Source organism: Quercus suber, unplaced genomic scaffold (genome assembly GCF_002906115.3).
Source record: "Quercus suber isolate HL8 unplaced genomic scaffold, Cork oak 2.0 scaffold_34, whole genome shotgun sequence".
Lineage (NCBI taxonomy): Eukaryota > Viridiplantae > Streptophyta > Magnoliopsida > Fagales > Fagaceae > Quercus > Quercus suber.
This window is the reverse complement of record NW_027069499.1, coordinates 1,468,047-1,484,962: the sequence shown is the minus strand read 5'-3', so window position 1 is coordinate 1,484,962 and position 16,916 is coordinate 1,468,047. Positions and strand designations below refer to the sequence as shown.

The following is a 16,916-nucleotide window of genomic DNA, read 5'->3' as shown; positions in this document are numbered from 1 at the left end:
TGTGTAACTCCACCAGAGTTGTAATCCAATTGTAACTTTTTACTGACGGGAAGTTTCCATCAACTTTCTAGGAAACATTGTAGGAGATTAAGGGTAACAGGGTACACCATTGTTATGGTTTGATCCCACTTACAACACCATCATCTCCCACTTGATCATGCTATAACAGCAGGTGATAATAGTCAACGCGATTTCTTGGTAGTTGGTACCAATACTTTGCCGTCATACTAAAAATTACCTAAAGAAAGGACTGCTTGGACCACATTTGGCCAACCAAGTCACAAAATGACTACAAATATACCTAAATGATATAAGTGATTGATTATCATGAAAGAAACAAAATTAGAAGATAATATTTACCATTTAATTAACAAATTCAACTGTATATAAAATCCAAAAGACAAACAATAAAGTTATTTACCATGAAAAGGAACAAAATATTATTCACATGAATCACCTATAACTTTGAGTAACGGTGAAAGTAACGTATATATAGTGGAATCTAAAATATAAGGAAAGTGATTATTTGGCACTAAAGAAAAAAGAATCTTGATTCACATAAGCCGCCCGCAACTCTAACAAACAAAGAAAGTAACGGCCACACAGTGGAATCTAAAAAAGGCAGGTAATTATTTGACACTAAAGAAAAAAAAAATTTTTGATTCACATGAACCACCTATAATCATAATAGGTAACAAAAATAATAAACGCGTCAAAATTCTGCGGTTTAATTATTCTGTTAACACCAATATAAGAAGGAGAAGAAAGAACACGCCTATCAAAATTCGTTTCCGCCTATATGGATATGGGGGCTGTTATAAATTTAAACCCCAGAATTTCAGAAATAACAAATTAAAGTTTGAAATTTTGAAAAAAAAGTAACAAATTGAACCCTAAAGCCAAATGAGGTACAAGCGTTAAGTTAAGGGTTAAGTGGTATGGCATTGTTTTGAAGTTGAGTTAAAAATAAAAATAAAATAAGAAGAAGAAGAAAGAACTCAAGAGAATTATGAGATGTAAAGATTGCTAGAGAACTCGAGAGAGTTCTCCCTATGCGGTGTTGGCATCGCTACGAAGAAGAAGCTTGCACTAGGAGTGCACATGAGTCAATCCAAGTCGTATTTGTGCTCAAGCCGCACCTCGACCCCATCTAGTCAAGTGATGGGATTCAAGCAAAAATGGTAATAGTAGAAATATGAGGAGTAATGGCTAAAATCCTCACCAAATCTGATTGAGATCTCATCAAATCTAGTAGATCTCTACCAAATTTGATTGGATTTGTCAATGAAATGGGTGGATCTCCATCATATTTCATTGGAAACGTCTTTAGGCTTGGTGGAACTTGCCGGATTTGAGGTTTTTCATGATTGGATTAGGTTGATTTTGATCTCAGAGGAGGAGACCCACCACTCAACCTACCGGTGTAGGTTTTTTAAGGTGGAGATTTGTCGTCAACTGCTGAAGATAACCCTAACTTGCACCATTGGAGAGAAATGAACAAGAAGGATAAGACAAAGCCAAACTTGAAGGACCTCAAAGCTGGAGAAGATGAAAAAGGTCATTTTTTAGTTTTAGGGTTTGTTGTATTTGGGGATTTGTTTTTTAATTTGTTGATTTAAAATTATAATTGGTTAGTTTTTTGTTTATCAAATAAAATTGAAAGGAAAAAAGTTGTAATATATCATGTCAAATTAAATACAATCCATGCTTAACACCAACATAGGTGGCAAGGATGACCAATGAAGGTAGTAGCTCAGCAAGCAAAATTATGTTTGATAACTCATATAGCAATGCGGTTAGAGCACTAGGAAATTAAGCTATCATAGAAGGGACAAATACAGCACAAAGAGGCGACACACCAGGCAGTGCACCATGCAAGTGTACGCATCACGTCAATTCCAATGCATTGGAGTATCAAAGATAACCCGAGTCCAGGGACAGAGCCAGGATTTAGAGTTAAGGGAGGCGGCTTTGCTTCTAACCGTGGCAGCTTTGGCCTTCGGCTTTGCTATTGCTTGGTCGCTGAAGTTTTTTGTTTTTTGATTTTTTTTTTTTTATAATAATTTTTGGTGTCTTTAATACATTCAGAGTAAGATCAAAATTATTTTGTTTAAAATTTTTAAAAGGTCGGTTGTTTGTTTTATGTAAAATTGGTTGATTGGGCTTAATGTCTTTTAAATTTGCTACTTGTAATTTTTGTTGGGCCATTTGTTTTATAAATTACTGATGTAGTAAGTAATTATTAGTAAGGAAAAAAAATGATGTAAGTGATGGACCTAGATACAAACTAGTAAGAATTTGCTAACTCAATAGTTTGTTGGGCTGTTTGTTTTATAAATTACTGATATAGTGAGTAATTATTGATAAGTAAAAAAAATGATGTAAGTGATGGACCTAAATGCAAACTAGTAAGAATTTGTTAACTCAATAGTTTGTAAAACTGTTGTAAAAATGTTTGTCAAAGTAGCATTAATCTTAAAAGAATTAATGATATTGTTAAGGGAGCAAAATGTAATTTTATTGAACAAAATTGTTAAAATTAGTATCTATATATATATTAGTATTTTTTATTAAAAAAATTAGGGGGGCAATGCAATAATACCTCTGTCCATGCCCGAGTCCCTCTTTGTGTTGTAATTGTCTCCTTTATGATAACTTAATTGTTTGATGCTTTAATCCATGCTACATGGGTAATGAGATCCAATTGTGATTTCTAAGTTATCTTTATTTATCATTCTTGCTACCTATGTTTTTTGCAATTTTTTTAATCATAAAACTGCACACTGTACGGCATAGTATGGTGCGGTGTGGTTCGGCTCGTTGCCACTTGCGGTGCAGTGCAGTTACTCAATTTTGAGGCAGTTTTGGTCATTTTGAGTGTGGTCATGCGGTTTGAGTGGTTTGGTGAACACCTACTAAGTATGGATTGTATTTAATTTAACGCGACATACTACATTTTTTCCTTTCAATTTTCCTAGTGAAATATGAAATTAACCAATTATAATCCTAAATTAACAAACCAAACAACAAATACCTCAAATAAACAAACCCTAAAAACCAAAGAACTAACCTTTTTTTTGTCTTCTCAGTTCTCAATTCGTTTTCTCTGACTTAGAGCTCCTTCAAGTTTGGCTTAATGTGCGTTTCTCTCCAGAAGTGCAAGCTTCTCCTTCCTCTCAACATCAACGCATACAGGGAGAACTCTCTCCTTTTTTCCTCACGATGTCGTATGGGGAGAATTCTCTCAATTTCCTTTTCAGTCTTTGCATCGCACAACTCTCTCAATTTATTTCATCAATTTTTTTTTTGAATAAAAAAACTCAAAATCAAAACAACGGTGTACCACTTAACCCTTAAGTTGACATCATGTATCTCAATTGACTTCAAGGTTCAATATATTAATTTTTTGAAACTGCATGGTTTTGTGTAATTTGTTACATTTGAAACTCTAGAGTTTAATTTGGTACATCCCCAAACGATTGTGTTTAAAATGTAATTTCCCCTAAGATTTTTTTATGCATAATACATTGTTTTACAAACATTTGTAATTTGAGTGGAAGGATTCTTGTCTCAAATATATTTCAAAATGAGGTGACAGTTGTACACATTTGGTCATTTAGAATTGTAAAATTTAAAATCATGAGGTTATTATATTATAACAACTGAAACTTCTTGATTTAATTAACCACGGTGTATATAATTCAAAAAAAATATTTATATCTAATGCTTTGAGAATTACCTTCCGTTCACACACACTCAGAGATAGAGAGAGATTAACAACCACCTGAGTAAATTTCTCAGGTAATCCTCCGAGCACAAACATTTAAATATTGGCAACAATAAGTGTAATCTACAAGAAATAAAGCAAAATTTACACAAATTGAATAAAGAAATTTTATATACAACCAACCAGCTCATAAAATCTTCCAGCACAAACCCTACCCTGCATGAGAAGCTAGCCAATTACAGCCCTTTCCTTTCTAAATGTAAGGTATTTCTTGTTCCCTAATAATCCTCCTTTTTCCAAAAAAAATTTGAACCATACTTAGAATTCCCCTGGGACGTCTTCATCGGGTGAAATCACAGTCAAGAGAGAATACTTGACTCTTACAGAGATTTTACCCTTATCAACTGAAAGCTTTGCACCAGACACAACCCAGTACCCAGGTGAGTCCTGTGGTCCTCTTGTCATCTCTGTTGTGTCAACAAACCTTAGAAGCTTAGGTGTCTGGGTTGGCACTGGAGGGCCCCCCGGATAGACAGCAGAGTTTATGTTCACATCAGCAGGCCGAGGAGGCGGTTTTTGAGCATTTGAGAAACGAGTGCTGATCAGTGTTGAGATTATTCCAGATTTTTGTGCCAAGCCAGGGGAACCATCCCATTCAGGAGCTTTCACAGCAATGGCACCAATGACTTTAGAGAAATTAAGCCGTAAGAATAAAACTTTCTTCAATCCAGAGTCTCCTACTTCAAAGTATGCCCCAGTGACGACAGAGAGATCGTCATCAGACTCGACAGGGGCTGTGCAGACATGAGAAAAACTCTTCCACTGAACCTTCTCATAGTACCTGCGATCAGATGAGAGATAAGAGACCTTGCCATTAGGTTCATCCAGGAGTTGAAAAGTTTTTGGCTGTGAGGAAAGGTGCTGCAAGTGGATCCCTAGGCAGTTGCTTCGTTTCCCTTCCAAATAGAGTCGAAGTCCAGTCACTGGCTTCTTACCCACATCAACCTATCAAATAATTCATCAATAAGAGTAAAAGATAATCAATACAATAACAATATTTCATCAAACAAGCTACATTTCAGAACCTAATAAGAAACTTAAGTTTATTGAAACAGAATGCAGTATCATTGTTCTTCGGTTCAACAGAATTCATTGCTTGACTTGTCCACAACAGCCTTTTACTATATCTAAAAAAAAAAAAAGAATTTCCTAAAAACCAATATAGGATAGATTTTCTGGAACTTTAATATATGTCAATACCAAAGGTTTAAGCGGCAAGAACAAAGGAGTGAGAATGAGAAGGCAAGGGAGAGGCTTTCCTGATATCACAGGTAACTGATACACTTACAGGATTACTAGATATATGGGCCTTCTTTTGAACGCTCTAATAGCATCTCATAATAAAGTGCCACACTGGCCAAATTTTATCCAGGAGAAAATACAGGCCACTTCTCTGCAATAACCAAGCAAAGTGACACTCTACTAGCTGTTCGAACATCCAACCCAAAAGCTAAAACTGTCAGGAAGTGGACCAACAATGTCTATGGAGCTCAAACTAGTATAGTGAAAAAACGGGAAAAAAAGACCCTCAATCCCACAATGCTCGTCTTCAAAACCACATTCTCTGTGAAATTCAGCCCCTTTTATAAATCCCACCTTGTCATAACCAATCACCACTACCCAAAACTTAGGCACCAAACTCTCCTTGAACACCATGGACGGTTTTTATAGCCTCACCTGGTCCAAGTCCCATGAGCCCATCATCATTGCTGCTAGAACCACTCCCTAGATTCCCCAAGAGGTCCCCAAATCAGTGAACCAATGACCAAAATGAGGTTAATGTGGTGTTTTAGGGTTTTTGCTCAGGCCGCCAGTGACTTTTACATTCATTTTTTAATGGTTGTAATTCCAAGTCTTAATGGATTTAACCACAAATTGGTGGATCAAGTTCAGCCTAAACCACAGGAAAATAAAATGTATTTTGTCCAATAATATATATATATATATAAAACGGGAAAAAAAGACCCTCAATCCCACAATGCTCGTCTTCAAAACCACATTCTCTGTGAAATTCAGCCCCTTTTATAAATCCCACCTTGTCATAACCAATCACCACTACCCAAAACTTAGGCACCAAACTCTCCTTGAACACCATGGACGGTTTTTATAGCCTCACCTGGTCCAAGTCCCATGAGCCCATCATCATTGCTGCTAGAACCACTCCCTAGATTCCCCAAGAGGTCCCCAAATCAGTGAACCAATGACCAAAATGAGGTTAATGTGGTGTTTTAGGGTTTTTGCTCAGGCCGCCAGTGACTTTTACATTCATTTTTTAATGGTTGTAATTCCAAGTCTTAATGGATTTAACCACAAATTGGTGGATCAAGTTCAGCCTAAACCACAGGAAAATAAAATGTATTTTGTCCAATAATATATATATATATATGTATGTATTAATTCATTAAAAAAAAAAAAAAAAGACTAAGAGCATTACTGGGGTTGTGTTAACATAGAGCTTAGGACCCATGAAGCTGAACTGTAATGATGCAGTACTCTGCTTCCTATCTGGACCAAGGGGAATGTCACCAAGTACTGGTGCCCATTGCCTTGGAAGTTGAAACTCCAAAAACTGATGAAGTTCCTGAATTGGTGGTTTATCTGCATTCATAAAACATGTCAAAAAGAACAATGGTTTACATTTTCCTACATAACACAATTTTGGGCTAAAAAATATAAGCCACATTAATTTTAAAGTAGCATAGCCATTCAAAATAAGTGCATATCTGATATCTGTACTCTTAGGAACATGGGCTAACACCTAACAGTCAAATAAGAGGCATCACCCAGAAGCCAATGGACCATGAAAATTACCTTAAGGGGCTTCAAAAATTGGGTGTTTATTCATTAATAATGTGAACAAAAAACTCTACATGACTACAGGGATAGCTATGAGTACACTTCCTTGCATAAAGGGTAAACCCAGAGGATGTCACTTGAAAAATAAAGGGTAAATTACACTAACCTCCCTTAAGGTTTGGGAAAATGTCAAAACCCCCTCCTATTTCTAAAACTGAAACTTATCTCATGGTTATTATTTTTACTTTACTTTTAATATATATATATATATATTCTTATCATATAAACAATATGGTTAGTAAGCATTATTTTGAGATTATTCAAGATGAGAACTTAATTTGGAAAATATGTATTTTGACTTAAATTGTAATGGACATAAGTGGTTGTAAGAGGTTATTTTTTTTATATAAATCAAAACCTCAGGGAGTAGAGTGTCATTTATTAAAAAAATTGGAAGATCTTGACATTTCCCCAAATCTTGAGGCAGGTTATTGTAACTTACTCAAAAATAAAACATGGAAAAAGAGAACAAGGCAAAGGATCAAAGACTTGAAAAATCTATGAACTCACTCTTAAGAACATAACCATTTTCATGGAAATAACTGCAATATATAATGAAATACACACACATAGAATACTGCAGTCATTATTTACTCACCATGAAATTACCATTCTCATAGCAACAAGCCAACAAAACAGAAAAGTTTTAGAACTTATACAAATTCCTTATTTGACACCCCCCCCCCCCCCCCCAAAAAAAAAATAAAGAAAAAAGAAAAAAAGTGACAGCACAATTTCTCCAGAACCAATGCCTAGAGATCCTAACCATCAGGCTTACTCTCCAAGGAACTAACAAGATATATAAGAGACTACTAGTGAAATTATACCTCACTGAGAAAGGATTGGCTCTTATCTTCTCTAAGTTGATCTTAAAGGCCAAGGCAAATTTATATATATATATATATATAAAATTAATCTGAGACCAGGAGTGTTCCATTGATGGCAAGGGTTGTCTCATAGACCAACTAAAAGCTAACAAATCCCTCATTAAAAGATTATATGAAATACATGTCATCAATCTAAATGTTGTTATGCTTTTCTTTTGGTTGCGGCAATTTCTGAGAGGTCCAGGTTTTCAATAAACTGAAATAAATGCAAAAGGAGACTATGCTTAATACTTACAACGGAGGTAAAGATTAATGGCATGGCTCAAAAAGCCACTACCATTTATTCCATTCAACAATGACGTGATTGGGACAAATGACATTGAGATCACATCAGGTTCAAACTGAACTGTTTGACACCAGTCATTGTGGGATAGATTTTTATTCAAGCTTCCCCCTTTCCTCTTGCAAGCGAATTTAATATCCTGCATCTGAAATATTTAAGCTGTAAGCTACTGAAAGCTGTGACGATATTTAGAAGTGAAAAACTTGACAGAGGACAGCAAAGTGCTACAACGAACATTCACCATATAAATGACTGGTTTCAGTAAATATTCAAAATGTTCCCAAAGTGTCAAATGTAGATCTTTGCTGGTACAGTATAATATATTATTCAAGCCTTAGAATCAAAGACCATAGTAAGTTCACTTATAAACTGTTGTGAGAGTGAGAGTAACATGTACTGTAGAGAAGTGCTTTTACTATTTGGTTTCATATAAACCATAAATACTAATGTTAGTGGGCTGAAACCAGTTTTCTGAAAACTGGACTAGACCGGATGGTTGAACCAGGTTAACCCTGTGTGGAGATTGATTCAGGCTGCCCTTGAAGCCAGCAATCCAGTAAGACTAGCCAGACAGAACCAGTCAAGTAGACAGTTCAACCATAAATTGCTCGTCACAATTAAGGTTCTTAAAAACTGGCCATTTTTTCAAAAAATATTGATTACTTTTAAGAAAATAAATAATTCTGTAATAAGTTTTGTTGATGAGATGGCTTGGACCCGAGTCTATTTGAAAATAATTTGATTAAATTTCTCATATAATTTTATTTTAAATTAAACAAATAGGTCTATCTAATATTTATTATGCTGTCTTGGCAACATGATACGACTCCCACTCGACCACAATATGAAATCTTAAGGTAAATATCTAAATAAATGCATTTAATATTATTTCAAAATTTTTATTTCAAAGACTGTCGGATATCAGAACATTGGCTGAATCCAAAGCACCTTTTTCCAATATCTCATCTCTCCGTTTTCTCTCCCTTCTCTTCTGTTACTCTTTCTTACAAACCCAACATCACAACAAGGAATTACACAAACAAATTAATGTCCCATGTGTTAGCCAAAGATTCTTAATGAAAAAAGAAGAAGTAAGAAGTAAAAAGAAAAATGCAGATGGTTCACAGTATTGAAGTAACTATTGCAAGGAAACAACACAACAAAAAACTATTACAAGGAGCCAGAAGAGTTCAATTACAATCAATCTTTAGTGCTATAGCCTTTAATGTCCGATTAAGGACCATTTTAACCACTGCAAACTTAATCATTAGTTAAGATTTTATTTGCTGAAAGTGTACCTCAGTATAGTAGTAAGAACCAGATTGAATTGTGTCCATGAAGGGAAGACCCTGCGTAAACTGAAACAAAAAGTATAACACAAATTAAGATAGCTGGATAGTTGCCTAAACTTGCATTTCATCTGAAATAGTTAACAAAATATTGGTAAAGAAATCAATCCTCATTCATGCTGCTACATTATAACCATAAGATAATATGACCAGCTGAAAATGAAGCTTAACAAGTGACAACTCTTTTTATCAGAAAGTACAAAGGGTTCACACCTCTAAGCAATACTATGAAGTTACAGGAATTATCAAGGTATAGTTGAATTATACAAGAAATTCCAAAAAAGATTTTTCATGAAAGAGAGATTCTTTAAGAAAGCAACATTTGTGACATTGTATTGAGGCACCTAAGATCCCTTGAAATTCGGAACACCAGGACAGCATGCAGCAGAAAACTTCAACATGGAATCAGATTAAAATTTATGATGCAAAATGCAGCAGCCCACAGTTGATATCAACTAGATGTGGCAAAAATATATCAGCCGGTAGGAAAATTATTATAATTGACTGATCAGGAGTGCGTTGGTTTGTGGTATTCTATTTCTTAATACAAACTGTTGGTTCATTCCAAATAGCTAAAGCTTTTGAGACAATTGGCTCTTCAACACAGCTTAAATACATTCGAAAGAACAAGAATGAACCTTTCTTTCAAGCAGTGGCTCAAATCAAATAATAACTAACTAAATATTAAATCCACTACTACACATATATAATAATTAGTTTTATTCAAAAGAGGAAATAGATCAAGTAAATTCACTATCCTATATTTAAACTTTAAATAGCACTCAATTATATTGTAGCTATAGACTTCATTGCAGGGGCAAAAAATGTGCTCAAACTAGCAGTTGGTTTCAAGAATATAATAAAAAATTTAAACTAATACTATAAATTCATCACTTGAAGATATGAATGTTCTAATTATTATTTTCTAATAACGACATGAATATAATAAAAATTTAAAACTAACACTACAAATTGAGCACTTGAAGATATGCATGTTCTAATTATTACTTTTCCCTCTGCTAAAATACCTTCTTTTTATTATTTCAAAACAGGTGGGGAAAGTGCCGCATGCCTCATCATCAAAAGTGGATTTATTAGATGAGGAAAACAAAAACAGCAAACAGAGGGATAGATACTATCTTAAGAGGCATCTTCCCACACACACACACACAAAGATTTTTGAATTGTTAAAACTATAACTCAGAATATAAAACTCACTTTATAACAATAGAACTGAAACTAAGGTAGAAATCAGAATTGGATGCCAGTGAATACACAGGAGACCACCTTCATTCTGCTAGATGATAAGGACTAAAAGGGATACTACTGGCAGAGTCAGGTCTAAACAGATTCAACAGGGAAATTCTGAAATTGAAGAGTCTTGCTTCATTCAAGCAGCTGAGTGTTGGAAGCAAGCTATACTCTTACTTGCTCGATCTCTTCAATTGCAACCTTAAAATGCAATCATATTCTCTGTTCCAAGTGCTGTTTTTGTTTTCTGTATTTCTGAATCACTAGGGGATGGACCATAAAAGGCACCATCAGACTAGTGGAAGGACAGAAAGAACACCAGTTCTGGCTCTACAAGAACAAATGTTGGCCTATTGCTAAGAAGAATATGTAGGCTTTTAATAAAAAAGGGTATAAAAAAGAATACAAATGACTACCCTAGACTACATCCATCCAAACATAAATATTGCTCTGCAATAAATGTTAAAACTTCTACAGTTAATTTAGTTGAAGTAATTGATTCATGGGGAAAAGCATAGACAGAATTCCTTCAAACCTTCGGCCTCTCATTTGAATACACGTTGTACTGTCCAGTCCCATCTACAAACATTTTGTCTGCCATATCTTTTAACTTTTTCTGTAAATCAGCAGGTTGGAGACTTGATGAATGCTGTTGCTTTGCATATATTAAATCCTTTCCCCCAATTTTCACACCAACTATGACATGTGTACCATACTTCTCAATAAACCTAGAATTATCAGAACACAACGTTATTTTATAACATTTTCTGAACTTAGTACAATTTGATTAATAACATACAAACAATGAACATAACTTGATTATTAGGAACTGCTAAGAAACATTAATTAAAACAAATTTTACATAGAAAAAGAAGACAGATCTCCTCACTCTTAATGACATCTACGAGTACTACCTTTCTATGAAAAAAAAAGACACCTACGAAGCAACAATATATGTAAAGATTGAGTTGAAAAGTTGTATTCTCCCAATAGCAAATCCAGTAACAAGGAAAAGGAAGAAGACTCATTAGAGGTTATCAGAAATTTATAATAATTTTTACGTTTTAGTCAATCATGGTATTTTAGGAATTTAGTAAATATCTGGAATGGGCTCACTTATGGACTTTCTTTATTATGGATTTTATGTTTCTTAATAAGGCCAGGGTTCCTTTTTCTCTTTTGGATAAGTACGTTTGGGGAGGGGGAGAAGAAGGGTTTTTTTTCTTTTTATGGGTTTGATTAGATCCAAGATAACTTGGGGATTATAAGTAGGCGAATAGTTATAAGTAGCATGTAATAAGCAGTATGGCTTTCAACCATGAAATTATGAGTTTACTTGAAGTTCAGTACTCTTTATTGCCAATATGCTTCTCAGGAAAACCCTTTTTGATTAGGGTCGTTTCTCTTCTCTTTCGGGTGTTGTCTATAATACTCTGTTCTCTATTGCAGCAACTTACTCTTTGTGATCAAAATTTCCTTTTTGCAAGTTTTCAGTTCAGTTCAGTTTTGTAGAGTAGAAAAGCTATCATTTGTGGCTCCCCATTGTTTTAAGGCCCTAAAGACTTAAACCAAACAAAACCAAATTTAGTCTTCCAACATGTGGCTTACCAAAATGTTACCATAGCCCTCAAACACTTACCAATTGTTGGAAAATCTGGTTTTGTATCTCATACAAAACACACAGCGGAAGCAACAAATATGGATCTACATAGTGAAATTCAAAAAAAAGGATTATAAGTTCTTGGGAACACTTTTAATCTTTTGTTTTGAATTTCACTACACCAAGTTACGCTATCTTGTTCTTAAATTCTGAAATTTATATAGTGCATGTTATCAATCATGAATGAAATAGATCCATATTTGTTGCTTCCGCTATGTGTTTTGTATAAGATACAAAACCAGATTTTCCAACAATTGGTATCAGAACTTTTCCTAGCAACATATCACAAGTGTTGCACTTATTTTCATTCTTTGCACCACACAGCCACCTCTATTAATCTGTCACACCCTCTTCTTCCTCTATTTATCTCCAGTCAGCCCCTCCGATAAGTTGAGACTTACCCCTCTCTTTCTCTCAAGCACACCCAAGCCCGCCCCCCCCCCACCCCCCCCCCCCCCCCCCGGCCAAAAAAAAAAAACAAAAAAGCCCCCCAAAAAGAAAATGAAACCTTTCAATCTGAGTAATGAAGCAAATCAACTTCATTGATCATTTCCACATCTTTCGATACAACTTCAAGAACAGGATGCTTCTAAAAGAGAACGTGATCACTGTGAATCTCCCTAGATCATTGATATTTCCTCTCCCTTTCACCTGCGCCTTAGCCTTTGTGGAAAATCTCTTTTCATTGTGGATTAGTTATGGAGCCTTTAAATAGTGTCAGGTGAATATTTGAATTACTTCACTATTAATAGTGTGTGGGATGAAATTGTAGCGATCTTTGATCTCCTTTTTGCCGATGATACATTCATTTTCTGTGATGCAATCATGCAAACCCTGCTCAACTTTGCCATATGAGATGTATCCTCATTAGTTAGGCAATGTCAGGCTTGAGGACTAATTTAAGCAAAGCCAAAATTGTTCCAGTTGGAAAGGTGTGGAATATTGATAAATTGGCAAGTAATCTTGGATGTCATATTGCAGCCTTCCAATGAAATATTTGGTAACCTTTGGGAGCTTGCTTCAAGCTAAGGCACATATACTATCATTGAGACGATGCATAAGAGATTGGTTGGTTGGAAGAAATTGTACTTATCAAAAGGAGGGAGACTTTGTCTAATCAAAAGTATGTTATCTAACCTTTCAACTTATGTCTAATCTTTAATCCCATTGCTTGTAGGAGTGGCATAAGGCTTGGGGAAAAAAAGAAAAGGAATTTTCTCTAAAGTAGTTTGGGTGAGGAGTTTAAATTTCATTAAGTCAACAGGAATGTTTGTTGCACCCCAATTTCTAATGGAGGTTAGGGGACTAAGAACCTAATGCTTTTTAATCAACCTCCTCTGGGAAAATAATTGAAGCGTTATGGGAAAGAAGAAAATGCGTTATGAATGAAGTTGGTAGATATAAAGTAAGGCACTACTTGGGGGAGTTGGTGCTTTGATGAGATTAGGAGACCTTATGGTGTGGGCTTATAGAAAAATATTAGAAGATGGGACAGCTTCTCACTCTTTATCGGATATGTTGTAGGTAATGTATATGGAATACCGTTTTGGAATTATTTGTCGAATGACCAGACCACTCTTTAGGAGAGAGATCCCAGCCTCTTCCTCATTGCCAGGTACAAAGACGATAAGGTGGTGGATTACTTAGAGAACAGGAATGGGTGCTTTTGTGGGAATTTGTTATTCATTAGAGAGGTGCAAAACCGGGAATTAGAATACATGGTTCAATTACTTGATAATGTATACACTACAAAGTTACATCACAGGGAGGAAGATAAATTGGAATGGATGCCTTCAAAGACTCAATGCTTCCAAGTGAAGAGCTATTATAAGGAATTGAGAGGAGGTAGGATCCTTTTCCCTTGGCAGATTATTTGGAAAGCTCGTGTACCACCAACGGTGGCTTTTTTCACATGGTGTGATTGTTAGGTAAAATCTTGACTACAGATAACCTTAGAAAACGAGGGTTAATCATCATGGATCAGTGCTTTATGTGCAAAGTAATTGGCTTGTGAATTGTGGTCTCTTACTTTCTGTTTATTTGGTGTGTCCTGGGTAACGCCTTCTTCTGTATTGGAATTATTATCCTATTGGGAGGGACATGTTGATGAGAGAAGCAATGGGGAGATATGGAATGTTGTTGCTCTAAGTTAAATGTGGTGCCTTGGAGAGAAAGAAATGCTCAATGCTTTGAGGGGTAAGACATGCACATGACAAAGTTGAAGCTTTTAATCTTGAAGATTTTGTATGACTGGACTCTGAATTCTCATGCTTTTTCCACTAAGGATTTTCTAGAGTTCCTGGACTCTGTGTTGTTGCTGTTGTTTTTTATTTTTATTTAATTACAATTTTATTGTTGTTTTTATTTTCATTTGGACTTTTCCTTTGTATACTTCCTGTGTACTAGGGTTGTGCCCCCATTATCTTTTTCTTTTAATTAATGGACTTTTGTTACTTATTATAAAAAAAAAGGTTGGTTGTTGGTATTGATACTCCCTTAAAAGGGAGGACACAACACATGCATCTACAGCCTGCTTAGATATTACTTTCTCATCAATTTTCTTCTATATGGGAGAAATGATGCATCAAATAAAGCTGATAGATCAATAAAAAGGTTAACAAGTTGAATTAATCCGAAACATTAAGTAAACCCACTTACAACAATTTTATCATACAAGTTTTTGTTTAATTATTTTTATGGTTTTAACAGAAATATGTGATAGAAGTGGAAATAAAGAGTGACTCATGGAGGCCATGAAATTAAAACAATATAGGTGGGGGTGAAAAGAAAATAGAGAGAATTCAATATATAGCTGAAGCCATAGAACTTACCTTGCCAATGCAGCAGGATCCCATGATGATGGGACGGCTTGTTTAACATGATCATGCAATACCACCTGTGATTTTTCTAGTGCAATGTTGTAGAGTGTGACGGATACACCATCAAACGCAAGGGTTTTAGTGTTGGCAGCATCTTTCTGCCAGCCTCCAGTGAATTCAAATGCAGAATTGAAGTGACCCGATGGAATTTTACCAGAAAGAGATAGTTCCTGGTTAAACTGCTCAGACATCTAGAAGCATAAAACATAAGACGATAAATCTTATGTAGGTTTATATACAAATGTTGATACTGAGAAACAGTATGTTTGCAGGAATTACTTCAATGAGATTTTATCACAGAATTGACAATACTTTTTTTTTTTTTTGAATTCAGTTAAAACAAATAAAATGTCAGCATGGTTAAAAAATGAAAAAGAAAATTAATCAATATCATTCCAATCATATCAAATGGTTATATTTGTTTTTAGTTTTTGTCTAGGCACTCCTCATGCTGTTCAGTTGCAGCCAAGTCAATTTCAAGGCTGGCATGGACCTTCAGCCCCATTAAAAAAAAACTTCTCAAAACACGCTATGACTATTTCCACAGCATTTTTAATTCCAATGCCCAAACCATCAAATTGCTCAAAACTTCGAAAGCCATCACTAAAATTCCTCTTCCTTGGAATGCCATAACTCCAAATATACTTACCAAGAAAAGCCACCACTCCAAACGTTCACCTTTATTTGGTATACAAAATCAACTTAAAAATTACATATAGAATTTCCAACTAACTTTCACTAAAACAAAAACAAAAACAAAAAAAAAAAAAATCAACAAGGTAATCCCATTAATAGAACCCACAAAATTAACCAAAATTGATACAAAAGTAGAACCTCCTATGACCAAAAAAAAAAAAAAAACTTGCATAAAACCAACCCTGCTTTAATTCTTGCATTTCATGAGAGTTGAGATGTTCATAGAAATAGTAATTCTCGACAATTGAATTCCTAGGTAACAAACACACTAAATTTAAGGAAACACAAAAAAATAAGACAAAAGAAAGAAAGAAACAAGTTGTGTAATAGTACGAGGAAGAGGTTACCTGTTGAAAAGAGAGAACATCAGAAGCAAACCTAAGACGCTCGCCTTTATCACACTTGATAGACTTAGGAACATTTCGAACTGCAATTCCAGCCGGAACCACCAAGTCACGAACCTGATCATCGTCGATAACGATCAACCTCGAGCTCCTCTTACAGTACTTGAGTTTCAAATCCTCCGCCAAATCGTAGCCCAACCCAACCGACCCAATCGCCGCCTTCACCGCCGCCTTCTGCGCTTCCACCTTCTTATTCTTGCTACTGCTCATTTTTCTTCTTTGATCATTCAAATCAAAAACCGCCCCTCAAAATCACGGACTTGTAGTAATTTTTTTTTTTTTCTCTTTTTATATAGGTAAGGTAATGCAGATAGGAAGTAAGACCAAGAGAAATGAATAAGTCTTTGCTGCTGTTGTTTGATTTATTAATTAAATGAATAAAGAATTGGAGTTAGGAGGATGACTAGTCAATACTCAAAACAGTGATGTCTTCAACGGATGGTACAGACCATATTCTGCGTATGAACTGAAATCGTGAGTTGAAGCCACGGTTAACACGGCCCTTTTTGACTACATCGTAAGAGTCTTTTTCTTTTTTAATGTCTTGTGTTAGAGAGAGAGTAATGATTTTTGTGGGGTGTTAGGTGAAGGCAAGTGTGAAAGTGGGTTTGGGAGGCTGAAGTCAAAGCTGGAGTGCTGGCGCCTGGCTGCGAGTTTCGTTCTCAGAAGCTCATGCATTTGGCAAAGCTCTACCCGCTTCCGCGTCTTATTCGACCTTTTTCTTTCATTCCAGTTTTAACTTCTAGCGCTTCGCATTTATACAAGACAAAGTCAATCACGTTTGAATCTTTAGTTCAAAACCACGCCTGAGATTGGTTGATAGGTCTATTGCATTTATGTTTTTTTTTTTTTTTTTTTTTTTTT

The 16,916-nt window shown here is 35.2% G+C and overlaps 1 protein-coding gene across 1 annotated transcript; it reads right to left on the bottom strand.

Annotated features, from left to right (window-relative positions):
* Positions 1–3,773: 3,773 nt before the first annotated feature.
* LOC112019029 (MACPF domain-containing protein At4g24290) lies at positions 3,774–16,700 on the bottom strand. The gene is made up of 7 exons (XM_065770665.1): positions 15,996–16,700; positions 14,905–15,143; positions 10,949–11,141; positions 9,112–9,171; positions 7,766–7,958; positions 6,222–6,385; positions 3,774–4,732 (listed from the first exon to the last, which is right to left on the bottom strand). Exons 1-7 carry the CDS (start codon positions 16,260–16,262, stop codon positions 4,046–4,048), a joined length of 1,803 nt encoding a protein of 600 aa, XP_065626737.1. The 5' UTR covers positions 16,263–16,700; the 3' UTR covers positions 3,774–4,045.
* Between the last annotated feature and the right edge of the window lie 216 nt (positions 16,701–16,916).

What these genes read in the sequence shown, in the direction of transcription:
- LOC112019029 (XM_065770665.1), bottom strand. Translation starts at nt 16,262, where the DNA reads ATGAGCAGTAGCAAGAATAAGAAGGTGGAAGCGCAGAAGGCGGCGGTG. An exon ending in ATGTTCTCTCTTTTCAACAG is followed by an intron (nt 15,144 to 15,995) that starts GTAACCTCTTCC and finishes TTATGCTTCTAG; the next exon opens with ATGTCTGAGCAGTTTAACCA. An exon ending in GATCCTGCTGCATTGGCAAG is followed by an intron (nt 11,142 to 14,904) that starts GTAAGTTCTATG and finishes TGATAATTCTAG; the next exon opens with GTTTATTGAGAAGTATGGTA.